Genomic DNA, 14,204 nt, shown 5'->3' on the forward strand with positions numbered 1-14,204 from the left:
ACATCATTTAACTTTTACTCAAACGGCCACTCTTTCTTCCACCTAAAAACACCACACAAGTTGATTATCCATTCAACACCGTTCACTACACTCGGATGTGAGTACTTATTCAATTCTGATGATGCCCCAATGAGTAATCTGATCTGGCATCAACTACCCACCTTCTAGGGTTGATTTTGTCAGACATTGGCTTTTTTCCCAAAATGCTGTTTGGTGGATTGGACATTGAGAGTCATCCTAGAATGTGGTTTTGCATAATTGAGTTGTGAATCCTCACTGTGTAACACATTTGAGTGCTTTTTGCGGTGTTTCATTGTTTCAAACCGTGATGCAAGTCATGAAACCGCCCAGTTTGCAACCTGTTCTATTCATATAATAAAAATATGAAGAATGCAAGGCGACACAAAAGTAGGCTAATGTGTCTCGGGAATGAAAAAACTTCGAGGTTTAGGCACTTTAAAAGAGAAAAATGTTAAAGTCCTTCCTTCCTAAAACAGCATTATTAATTTATTATGAACCAGCAAAAGATGGTCACGGGGTGCTTACAACTACCTTATAGCAGAAATGTGTAGTAGAGACATATGGTTGTATTTGAGGCAATGGTGTCCCTTCTGAGCCCCTTGTTTTTGTACGTACGTACGTACGTGCATACGTACGTACACACACCCCTCCCACTTCTCTCCACATGCTTTTATGCCCGTCTCTGCCCACATAACGTCCCAACAAGAGGTGCACCACGGAAACCGAGACGTTCACAGTACCTGCCGTTCCTGGTGTCATGCTGACGCATATTCTTTATGAAGTGAACTTTCTTAAAATTCTTTGGTCTGGGTGAGCCCGACAATGTTCGGCATCTGAAATAATGTAAATTACAAAACACGTTAATGTGTGACAAGCGATTATTTAAAACACAAAAGAAGGTCTGACGGTCAGACTCTGACCGATTACTCAAGCTACTGTGATTTTGACGGCACATGAAAAACAAAGGAGAGTTCATTCTAGTCTGTCTGACGTATGCGTGCATCATAAACGGGAGACCCCCATCATGCCATCGTGATGTTTGTGTGTGTTATGGACGCGAGGCATAGATGTGAAGGGAGATGTCCATCTCCTTTTTTTAGGTCGAGCTAAGCAGCGCATGCATGGGCGGTCTCTTCGGGACCTGCTGTAATGACTCAGTGGGCTTGCAGCCAGGTGATGTTTTTTGCTATTGGCTGCCAGCATTTTCACTCGTACATTCTTTATTGTGATTTGTTAAATGCATTCATTTGTCATGCATCTTTTACTGTTGCCCCTCCCCGAGAGCAGCGACTAAGTACAATCTTACTCCACCAGCTAGTTTTATAGGATCGGTTTTCCGAACTTCTTTTTTTGTTATTTTGGTTTTAAAAAGCATGCATTCAATCCTTTGTGTTTGTGGTGGCACTGTGTTTTTGTCTTTGAAATAGTTTTGCATTCGTATTTATTTTTCAGCCTTTAAAGTTTGTGTTTATTTGTAGGGCACGTAAAATAAATCACTTTGGAAAGGTATTTAAACTTTTGTTTGTTTTGTGGTTATGTTTTGCTTCTGGTTGTTTTTGCAGTGCACACTCGCACCACACAGTAAATCACTAAATCTCACTAAATCTCCATATCTGTACCAAAATATATATATATATATAATTCATTCAATTTTCCTTTGCCTAACAGCAAAAAAAGTAACTTCTATAATATAACTGCTGCTTCTATAATGCACCCCAATTCTAGCTGCTGTGTTTACTTAAAGGCCATGCTTTATATTTTTCACCATTAACAAACTATAGGCGCCTGAAGCACCGGGTGCTAAAAAAACACACATCTCTCTCACCATCCAGCCCCATTCACAACGAGGCCGTGCTGCCTTTGTTTCACAGTAAATGCGGTGTTCACCTATGCAACCCCTTAAAAGCACCCCCCCCATCTTCCTTCCCCTGGGAGGCTTTAAATAAATCCTTTTGTCTCCTCTAGGCAAGAGCGGTTACACCCAGGTAGTACAACAGTTAAAATTGAAGTTTATAGGTTGACACTTTTAGGTCTTTCCTTGTGATAGATGTACAATTATATAAGGTCCTGAAGAATCGCAGCATAATTGCAGAAGCGAGAAACATGTTGACCTCACGGAACGCTGTGTAGTCCTAGATCGTGATACAGAACCTAATCTCTGGCGATCATAGGCCACCCACTGGTTTTACTTATAGTATGGGAACCACCAGAATAAATTGCTCTCCGGTATCCCTTGCTATATTTTAACACACCCACCTACACTATTCACTTCTTACTTGGCCCCTCACTCGCACTTCACCCACAGGCTGTTGGAAAAAAGATCTCCGATAAAGAGCCCCTCCTAGAGGTGAGCCCGTTGGACATTGCACCGCCTGTCCAACGAGGAGCAACGGCCGATGATGAAGCATGACACTCGCAAGAGTGTGTGAGGCCATTCATTCCAACTAATGGGATGCCAAGGGTAGCCCTCCACTGAGCACTACCCTCTTACCAATCTTCTTCCCTTCTTGACCGCATTACTCTTCTCCTAGGAACAACTGAGTCCCCTTTTTGTCAATCATTGCTACTGGGGGCTCCGACTCAGGTTGGACCTTCCATTCTATTTCCTTGGAATGGTAAATTGAGCCTTAGGATCAACACTTGATCCAATTCTTCTACCCCTTCTTTGTTACATATCTTGCACGGCTAACCACCGTGGGGTATATATATTGTTTGGTGGGTAAGTGTTCTTCTATCCCCCTCCTCTTTCTGAGTCCCTGACCAATGTATCTTGGACCGGGTTGATATACCTTTCAGTATTATCCCCCTTTGACCTTTCCTTTCATTTTCACCAGAGAACTCCGTACCGTCCCAAGATGGACGGACAAGGACTCAGTTTTGGTGATGATGATGCAGCAGCTATTCATAGGCTTCCATCTATGCTAGACATGGACCTAGAAATTGCAACAGGGAGCAACTCCACAGACTGGAAAGCACTCTCTGACATGAAAAGAGAGTGGGTCAGAATCACACTACATGGAGCATTAATGGCAGAATACTTCAAGGCTAAAATAGCACCTAACGGCCTCATTGTCAAGAACTTCCCCAGAATCTTCTGGGAGGACGGCCAATTTAAAATAGAATGGTCTCTCATTTCTTGGAAATGTACTCATGATTTACTGATTCTTCTGGTAAACACAGCCAAACGGTTGGCTGACGAGCTCCTGACTAAAATCCAGGCAGCAGAAAGCGCCTTAAAAAACTCTGGACAGAACACCGGTTTTAAGACCAAGTTGACAGAGCTCAATAAAGAAATCACAGTACATAAAGATTTCTTGATGAAACAAAAAGTGGCAAAATTACAAAAGGATATTGACCGATTCTCCAAAGAGAAAGTCTATCCTTATCTCAAGGACCATTTTGTCCCCACGGGGACAGGGTATCTCTCCGACTCAAGTGCCTCCTCTTCAAAGCGAGGATCCAACAACGCCGACAACTCCAGTGGAGATGAGTGGCAACCCAGACCCCGGAGAGGCAATAGAGGCGGGAGAAGGGGACAACCCTTTTATCAACCGCCCCCCTACCAAGGTCCTCCAATGTGGCATTTTCCACAGTTTTAACATCCCATGAACCCCTTTGGACCTCCATACCCCCCTCAGTTTGCCCCGCAAAATGTGAACCAACAGCCTTTTTTAGACAGAGGTTGGGGCAGAGGGCGCGGGCGCAGGCGAGGAAACGCTCCGGACAAAAGGGTCCAGTGGGAGGACACACAAACCACAGGGGTGGAAACGAGGAGCAGGACAGGGAGGAAGTAGGTCTTGTGGTGAACCTTTCATCACGCCAACTCACAATACCAGAAGAAAAAGTTCTCCAAAAAGGATTGGGATTTGTGCCCACCCCTAAAATAGACAATTTTGAACTGACTTGTGAGATTCAGAAATTCTTCAGGAAAGTCAGATTGAGAGCTTTCTTCGATGGTAAAGCCGTCGAGACACGCACTGACTCGGGTCTTCACAATCCATCTACTTTTACACCACACAGTGGGATGATACCCAACGAAGTCCTAACATATGAGCAGGCTGTGCTCAAGGACATCGGGGCCCTGAGACCATGCAAGAAATACCAGAATCTGTCCAGTATGGAGAAACAAATACTCAACTCTTTGGGTAATGACGAAACCATCACGATCAAACAGGCTGACAAGGGTGGGGCCACAGTCTTAATGGACACTAAAGACTATGAAATAGAATGCCTTAGACAACTAGGGGATAGATGCTACTACACTCCTATCCCGACTGACCCCACCGCATGGCTAAAAACCACCATTACAGGATTGGTGGAATCTGCAGAGTGCCAGGAATGGATTACCAAGAAAGAGGCAGAATTTCTTGTTAAAAAGGATCCAAGAGTACCATACTTTTACACCCTCCCCAAAATTCATAAGGGCCCAACACCGGTACCTGGACGCCCGATTGTGTCAGGGATAGGTTCTATCTTGGAGCCTTTATCACAATTTTGTGATTACTTCCTGCAACCACTGGTGAAGAGAATCCCTTCCTATGTGCAGGACACCAAAGATGTCTTATGCCTCCTTGACAATCTGCAGGAGGACATCCATATTGACTTCCTCATTACCCTTGATGTGGAGGCCCTCTATACCAACATCCCACAGAGGGTCACACTCGGGGTTATAGAGAGGACTCTTAACATGGAAGTATGGACATCAGCAACACCACCTTCCTTCATCATGGAATGCGCTGAACTTGCCCTGACTAAGAACTTCTTTGAATTCAAAGGACAATATTACCAACAGACCCAGGGTACATCTATGGGCAGTACCTTTGCCCCTTCGGTGGCATGCCTGTATATGGCAGATTTTGAGGAACAATACATTAATGGACCAATGAACCCCTACCATTCTAACATCATACTATGGAGGAGGTTCATTGATGACATCCTCATACTCTGGACAGGGACAACACACCAGTACCTGGAGTTTTTTGCGTGGTTGAACGCCCTGAATAACTTCCTGACTTTCACAATCACTGCCTCAGACTCCAGGATTGCATTCCTGGACCTCACTATCAGATTGGAAGGGAGTAAGATCAACACCACGATGTATCGGAAGCCCACTGACCGGAACAGTTTGTTACTCTTCACCAGCCACCATCCAAGAGCTTTGAGATTGAACCTTCCCTTCGGGCAATTCTTGCGGGTAAGGCGTAATTGCACCAACCTCACTGACTACAGGAGTGAGTCCAGTATTCTTTCACGAAATTTGAAAGAAAGAGGTTACCCTACCAGGGAGATTTACAAAGCGCGGAAGCGGGCACAGAACAACAATAGAGAGGCACTCCTGGAGGACAACATCAGAACCTCACAAGAGACCATGCCCTTGACGTGTGTTACAACCTTTACACCAATCTCTAATGATATTAAGAGAATTGTCAAGAAACACTGGCAAATTCTCAATACAGGAGAACTGACTCTGGAGATCCCCAGGTTTGCCTTTAAAAGGTCCAGTAACATCAAAGATGTCCTGGTTCATACCAGACCAAAACAAAGTATAGTCCGCAGACAGAACACACTCTGGCAACTCCCTCCAGTGAAGGGACACTACCCGTGTGGTTCCTGCAGCGTTTGCCCCTTTACCAATGTTACCAAGTCTATCAACTTGACAGAGACATTCACTTGGGAAATTCGCAATCATACCAATTGTAACTCCTCCAATTGTATCTACCTCATTAGGTGCCCTTGTGAATTACAATATGTGGGCATGACCACCAGATCGGTCAAGACTCGTATATCGGAACATCGCAGTAATATACGATGCAAAAAGACTAACACAAAGATGTGCCGTCACTTCCTGGAACACAACCACACTGCTGACTCTATTTGGTGGGTCATCCTTGAAACACCCAACAGCAGAACTAAACAGGACCTTTTCCACAAAGAGCAGCGTTGGATACATAGGTTATCCTCAGATAAGCGGGGACTCAACGAAGATATCCCGTGGAGCAGTCTATAAATATATTGAAGGACTGTGTCCCAGGTTTGATACATACTAAGCTCCTGTATTTATCCCATGTCTGAGGTGGACCAACGTTTAGCTGGACTCATACATCTCATGTCCTTCCAGTGTTTTCCAATGTTTAAACATAATCATTGCATTGCACACATGGAGCTCCATTGAGCTATTAATCAGAAGGGGTCCGTTTTTCACCCTTCCAAGATGGCGCCCATATTAGCGTCAATTTACATAAGAGACGTGATGTGCCTTACCAAATCTTAAGTATAAGAGGGCTGACCAACTCGGTTGTTTATATCCACACTTACTAACAATCACGGCCAAGAGTGTTATGAAGCCAACACCTTACTTCTATGTCATCCCGCGTTTCTTAGTGTGGACGCACTTGGAATCCCCCTTCCAAGATGGCGACCACGTTTACACCACCTATCACGTGACCTACTAGTCACTGTGGTGACGCCCCAAACCAGCAACAAAAACAACAGTGTACCGGGGACCCGGTACTATCCGGATCCCGGTAGCGATGGGTAGGCGTAAGAGCACTGACCGAGGCTCTGAGAAGTAAGTACGCGGCGCGTTTGTTTATGCGACCCCTGGGAGCGCAGCGAGTTTGGTGTACCGACCCGGACACCAGGAACTTGGTGTGCGCGCCGGGCGCTTTCGTAGTCAGGGGGGGCGCTGCTCAGCCGACTACATACGAGTGCCTCTGGCCTCTGATTTCTTGATTGAACCGAGCGCAATTGTAAGACTGGGCAACACTACAATATTTAACCAGGAACTTGGTGTGCGCGCCGGGCGCTTTCGTAGTCAGGGTGGGCGCTGCTCAGCCGACTACATACGAGTGTTTCTGGCCTCTGAATTCTTGATTGAACCGAGCGCAATGTAAGACTGGACAACACTACAATATTTAACACGCAGACAGTGGCACTTGCAATCAGAACCTAATGTGCCCACGCTGTATGATGGACGTGTGTGCTTATATCTCTGAGACCCTAACAAGAATATGGCAATCATTCTACAGAGGCATTTGATAACATGCGTTTGCCTACATACCTGCATATCAACTTGAACAGGATGATTGTATAAGAACGGCCCCAACATTATAGGGTTATACTAGTAGTGTGAGATCTCATGCACATAGAGAAATCAATTCACCAATGAAACATTTAGACATTTGGGGTTCCCTGACAACTTTGGAAATTCGTGCCTTTGTCTTCCCTATAGCCATTAAACCCCTATTGGCTCTCTCCCTTGAAGTCACACCTACCGGGTACTGTTGACACCTGTACTCCTTGACCTGTAGGTGAGTATCTAAGGAATCCCAGTGGGGTTACTAAGTAGACACCTTGAATAAAACTGCTGCTATCATGTTTTAATTTATTTAAATTTAGTTTTCTTTATTAATTTAATTTTATTTATTTTATTTTATTTTCAATTTTTGATAGAGGTGACATGTGATATATGTGAATAAAGTGGATACTTACTGGTCACTACTCACAGAATGCCACAGACACAGAGTCACTTCTCTTCACGTAATCACAGTGTGCTCACGGTCAAGAATGGGTAACTGTTGTCCTTGTATTTTGGTAACTCTTCCTTTTGTCTCCTCTAGGCAACAGCGGTTACACCCAGGTAGTACAACAGTTAAAATTGAAGTTTATAGGTTGACACTTTTAGGTCTTTCCTTGTGATAGATGTACAATTATATAAGGTCCTGAAGAATCGCAGCATAATTGCAGAAGCGAGAAACATGTTGACCTCACGGAACGCTGTGTAGTCCTAGATCGTGATACAGAACCTAATCTCTGGCGATCATAGGCCACCCACTGGTTTTACTTATAGTATGGGAACCACCAGAATAAATTGCTCTCCGGTATCCCTTGCTATATTTTAACACACCCACCTACACTATTCACTTCTTACTTGGCCCCTCACTCGCACTTCACCCACAGTCTGTTGGAAAAAAGATCTCCGATAAAGAGCCCCTCCTAGAGGTGAGCCCGTTGGACATTGCACCGCCTGTCCAACGAGGAGCAACGGCCGATGATGAAGCATGACACTCGCAAGAGTGTGTGAGGCCATTCATTCCAACTAATGGGATGCCCAGGGTAGCCCTCCACTGAGCACTACCCTCTTACCAATCTTCTTCCCTTCTTGACCGCATTACTCTTCTCCTAGGAACAACTGAGTCCCCTTTTTGTCAATCATTGCTACTGGGGGCTCCGACTCAGGTTGGACCTTCCATTCTATTTCCTTGGAATGGTAAATTGAGCCTTAGGATCAACACTTGATCCAATTCTTCTACCCCTTCTTTGTTACACAGGCTTTAAATAGCCACACAAACATCATGGGCACCAGAAGGTACAGATAAGGGCATGTTTGTAGTACTTGCTTCCACTACCCCTGCACAAAGCGAAACCCGCTGTACAGCGTGGTGCACATAGACGGGAAGATGCCAGTGTATCATTTTGTACCAGTCTATTACGTCAGCAGAATTTAACCTTTATAACCTGTAAAATACGCTGAAACTTTCGTTCCCAAACACGTTGTTTTTTCGGGGCTTCAGAAGTTATTATAAAGACCATTTCTGTGTTTCTTTTTAGGGCACCTTTTATATATTTTCTACTTCAAACACCATTCATATGCTGCTTGCCGTTTATCAGTTGTGTTTTGTTTCCGTTTGTTTCGCTGTTCTGTTTGAATAAATGTTTACACTTTAAACCACGTCTTGTAGAAGAGATGTCATTAATACATACTCACAAGCACAGGTACACCGACATATTCAATTCAATTTATTCGGTACTTAGAAAATACCATAAAAGTGCATTTAAAACAGTTAAAATCAATGTCATACAGTTCGCGACACATGATTAGGGACACTTAAGCAAACAATTCATTCAGCACCGCCCTCTTGAGTTCCTTAACCTTACAGCAACCTTGATAAAAATTCATAATGCAACACAATGTATAAGGATCATTAGCCCTTTGCAAAAATAACAGGGCAACCTTGGCATGTTTGAACTTAGCCTGTTTTAAAATTCCTACTAAAAAGCTACGCCTAGGTGAAACATAAAATGGGCATAATAATACAAAATGAAGGGTGTCCTGCGGAGACCTATTGTCGCAGCCACCCTTCTGCTGAACAGTTTTCTGTGGCCGCAGACTGAGGTTTTACTTTCTTCCGCGGCAGCTCTACGTGAGGCAGCAGCGTTCAAATTTTTTTTTTAACTCTCGGTATATCTTGGGGGATAATTTCCATAGGGTTGATGAAAAGATCCTTACAACCAATTCCCTCAAGTGTGGACTTGACAAATTTTAGCCAGGGAATGCTCATTCCATTGTCCCTGTCCATACAGTCTCTGATAATCTGTCTGCTCAGGTCCGCCTCGGTGTTTGACCAAATCTTTAACCAGGCCATTAGAGGTCTGACCTTGATCAGGTCCTCAATGTATACCCTTCCTAGTTCTTCGTGGATAATGTGGGCGGGGATACTTTGAGGAGTTTTGAGGACCTTTCTTAGGTATTTGTTCTCCTCTGTCTGTAATTTCTGGGTGTTGACAAAGCCCCAGATCTCGGACCCATATGTCGCTTTTGAGCAGCAGATTGAGCTGTACAGGTTCATAACTTGTTCTGGCGACCACCGGCCCAGCAGCGTCCATAATTCATAATCGCCCCGGTCGAGGCCACTAGTTTGGAACATCGCTCTTCAATTAAAATTTTAAAATGTAAAAACCCATCAAATAACAAGGTAAGGGAAGGTCTGTACTTGCCCTAGTTTATGTGTGCCTATTTTATATGAGAATTGTTTGCAGGGTTTAGTTCCCGGCAGCATAACATATGACTTAGTCAGGTTTGCCGACAGGTCTAAAGTGTTCATAAAACTAACAAACCCGTCTATCAAGCACTGCAGTCCCTTAGGGGTGCGGGCTAGGAGAACCGCATCATCTGCGTACAACAGCACCGGGATCGGGCGGGAGCCTACACGGGGGAATCTACTTTTAATTTGCCTAGTGCCTGGTCTAAATTATTAATATAAAGGGAAAATAAAAACGGGGCCAAGATGCATACCTGTCTGACCCCGCTGTTACAAGCAAAAGGTGCTGTGGTGCCCCCTTCCAAATTAAAGCGCACTTTAGCAGTAGTGTTCCAATGCAGGGTTTTCAGTATATTAACCAGGCAGTGGCCAACCCCTAGTCTGGACATCAAGGCCCACAGCTTTTCTCTGTTGACATGGTCAAAGGCCGCAGTGAGGTCCATAAACCCAAGTTATATAGCCTCGTTACTAGCTAATGTATATTTTGCCACCAATAGATAGAGGTTCAGGCACTGGTCCGTTGTGGATCTCCCTGCCCTGAAACCATACTGCAAATCTGTGATGATTTGGTGTACATCGGCCCAATCCGTAAGGCGGTTAAGTACTACTCGTCCCAACACCTTGGCCGTTACATTGATCAAAGATACGGGGCGGTAGCACTGAGGGTTGTCCCTATTTCTTTTTTTAAAGATGGGAACTATTGCTGCTGAAAACCATGAACGCGGGAGGCCGGTTGCGACCGCCGCGTTTATCACCCTTGTGAGTATGGGAGCCCACAGATCCACCTTACTCAGATAAAGATCCGGTGGGATGCCACCTGGGCCTGGTGCTTTATTTTTAGTAAGGCTCTGAATGCCCGCTACTACCTCCTTCAGAGAGAATTCAGTTGTGGTAGCCCGCTAGGGTCCCTCCCCATCGTCCTCGTTAAGCTCAACAGTATGGTTATATAAACTTTTAAAGTGATCATACCATTGTGCTGGCAAGATGGTGGTACCAACTTCTGGGGCATTGGAGTCCTGGAAACATGGGTAGTTTATTATTTTCCAGAACTCAGTTAGGTCCCTTCTGTCCGCAGCGTCCGCAGCCTGTTGGCTGTATTTATTTAAACTTCAAAACAACACTGCCGTCGCAGTTGAAAAGCTCCCATCCTGTTTATAGAGCATCCTTCAGTGTTTACATGGCGTTAAAAGACACTTATACAGCTCGTAACAATGATAACGCTCTTAAGCACTAGGCTACATTTCTCTTTATTACACCACTGCAGTCTCCAATTTAAACACATCTAGAAACTATTAAAAGGATTCACACCACTCTAGACTTCAGGGCACACCATTCTCTCTTCCTCGAGAACAAGGAGTGAACGCTTTTCAAACAGATTGAAGTGTAAAGGTTCCATATGCCACAGCAATACTGATAACGATCTTAACTACAAAGCCCTGTTTCATTTTATAATAGGATTTCTGTTACCTTTCATAGCAATGCAATAGGTCTCGTATTTTAGAAACTTTGACCTATTGGTATTGTAAATGACTATGCCTTTTATTGATTTGATTTGATATGATTTGATAAGCTTTTATTCGATATGCAAGATATCTTATAAGCGTACACACAATACAGCCAATTACAAATCTACAAAAAACATCCTTTAAAAAGGCAAATATTAGGTGCACATTAAAAAGTAAAAGGGCATATAGTGCCCACAATAAATTAGCTAAAAATACATTAAACCGCTACTGACAATCTCTTGCATCTTATCAACCAAAACTGTTTTAAAAATTTGGCTATGCCACATACAATAGGGGGGGATGTGTCCGTCATTAAGATGCGGAGTGCTACTAAATAACTACGTGTGCCCATATTCTGGCAGAGGGGTTTGAGCCAAAAGCTCCTGGGCTTTGCATAATCCGGGCATTCGAATAGGATATGCGTAATGGACTCTATCCTATTAGGACAACATGCACAATAAGGGGACGTGTGAGCACCTGATTTCCACTTTGATACCAGAGCCCCAAGTGGTAGCGAGCCCACTCTAAATTTAAAATACAGTGCTCGGTCGTATGGGAGAGTAATTAGGTCCAGATAGGGCTCAAACACTACGACATCTGTTACTGTTAAAAAGGTAGCAGTGGAGAGGAGGAGCCTAGCCCGCGACCATGGTGGCCGCCTGATCCCTCGGCTCCGCCGACCCTCTCGTTCTTCTCCCGCAACGCCACTGATCCTGCATGTTATCCTGCCCACTTGTCGGCGTCCTGGAACCGTGAGGCGCTCCTGAGTCCAGCGGTGTGCTCCCCGGCGCGATCCTGGTGGCAGATGCGACGAGGTGTCCCGGTCTTTGTCTCAGTGCTGCATTGCCGAGGCCGGGTCTTTGTTCTCTGGAGGCTGCCGTCCCAAGTTGCAACAACGGCTGACATTGTAGCAGGACGGGGTTAGCTGACGGATAGCTATTGCCGCATTGTTTTCCCTGCTACAGCGAGCCACCCTGTCCTGCACGCCTTCCTGCTCGACTTGTGTCACCGCCGTAGAAGATATATTCTACCCTCTTTTCGGCTTGTGGACGGCTTGGAGCGTCTTCATGCTCTTCGGCGCTGAGACGGCTGCCATTTTGTACTGGGCGCTCGGCATCTGGGACTCTCTCCTCCGGCGGCCATTTGGGGTATCCATAGCGGTTTGCGCTGCATTGTCGCCGGGTGTCAGGCGAAGGGGACCGTCCCGCTACTGTACCCCCTGGAGTGGCGGTGATTTGCGGACCGGCTGCTGGTGGGCTGCTGATACGATGGCCGACGGCGACCAGTCTCGAGGGTTACGGGGTGACCCCGCGCCCAGGGTGCGCGAGACGGCAGCGCCCTCTTATCCTGCGGCATCCCTCAGGATTGCTGATATTATGTATGCCCTGAGTGATCTCCATGTTGCAGTGCGTGACATGGCCCTGGACCTGGAATGCCGACTGGATATCTCTGTGCTTGCAGAGCCCTTGGACGGCCATGCTGAGCTCCATGTGCTGTGCACCTCGCCACACCCTGTGTTTGTCTGCGACTACCAGCCTGCTCAGACGTACTTGAAGGTGCTGGATGAGAGAGATGTGGTTGCTGCCGCGCTACCCAGTGTTGTTGCGGAGATGTGTGGAGATCTTGGTCCTCGGCAGAGGCGGGAGGTTTGTGTCCGAACGCCTCGCCATACGACTGTTTCGGGGCTTCATCGCGGGTCTCCATGCCCCATCCTGGAGTTGCAACTGTTGTTTTGGCCGGCTGCCCTTCAAGCATTGCGATTGTGCATTGCCCCTTCTTGGTTGGACGTTCACCGCTTGGCTCTGAGGTGGACGAACTTTGGTGGATGGCATCGTGCTCTGCAGTGGACCTTACTTTTGCTTTCTCCGTCCAAGATGGCTGCTTTAGAACTGTACTCCGTCGGCATACTGGATCGAAAGGGACAAGGTTGAGGATGTTTATCCCTTTTTGCTGCATCCGGTTGTGTGCATTGCTGGGACTGTAATGGACAATAGTGGGGGATACATGTTGGTCTGGTGCTGGTTCGGGGTCCGGGGATGGATGGCCGAGGGTAAAAATGCTGATTGTTTTGATTATTTTCCTGGCCCTCCTCCGGTCTTTTGTGATTTCTTTTCCTTCTTTCTCTTGCTCCTAAATTTCGGGTACTCTTGGGGCGACAGACACACTGCTAGGGGGGGGGGGTAGGCCGTAGCCTCTGCATGCGTGTAGGGTGGGGGGTGTTCTTTCTTTGTTCGTTTCAGTTACTATGGGCCTTATTTTTCTTCTTCTTCTTCTACTCTTTTCTTCTCCTATTTCTTTGGGTCAAGGGGTGGATTGGTGCGAGGTGGGTAGTGGCTGGGGTGTACCATAATGTTTGCGCGTCCTCTCTCCTGTGCTACTCGCCTCCAGCCTTTTGTTTAATAGATAACGTTCGTTAATTTTTCTGAATACTGTTGCCCATTTCGGTCCTGGTACGGATTGCTTGGACTTTGATCCTTCTTGGCTCCTACTACTTTGACTATACTTTAAAAAAAAAAAAAAAAACCTTTAAAACTACACCTTCACTTCTCCTACTTCTCGGCAGCGCAACAAATTACAGTGTAACTTGGATTAATCGTGTTTGCTTTGATATGCTGCTGAGTTGCCCAATTGCTCGCTACTGTGCTTTAATCGATTGCGAGGCCGGCCGGTGGGTTGTAGGCCCGTATTTGTTTGCCTATATTGTCCAATAAAGGTTTTATAAAAAAAAAAGGTAGCAGTGGACTTGCAATGTTCCGGGTTTGTAACTAGCTGTTCCGCAACCCAGTTCCAGTATAGTCTCTTTATCACCTCTTTTGGTGGAGCTGATCTTGATCGCCAACAGTCCCCCAGTCCAATT

At 45.7% G+C, this 14,204-nt stretch overlaps 1 protein-coding gene across 1 annotated transcript in view; it reads right to left on the reverse strand.

Annotated features, from left to right (window-relative positions):
- Positions 1–14,204, reverse strand: part of CABLES1 (Cdk5 and Abl enzyme substrate 1) — a 586,999-nt gene that overhangs the window by 364,922 nt on the left and 207,873 nt on the right. The window contains exon 3 of the mRNA XM_078687424.1: positions 762–854. Within this exon, the coding sequence (XP_078543550.1) occupies positions 762–854 (93 nt within the window). The remainder of the gene's footprint in view (positions 1–761; positions 855–14,204) is intronic.

This window comes from Lissotriton helveticus, chromosome 4_1 (genome assembly GCF_964261635.1).
Source record: "Lissotriton helveticus chromosome 4_1, aLisHel1.1, whole genome shotgun sequence".
NCBI lineage: Eukaryota > Metazoa > Chordata > Amphibia > Caudata > Salamandridae > Lissotriton > Lissotriton helveticus.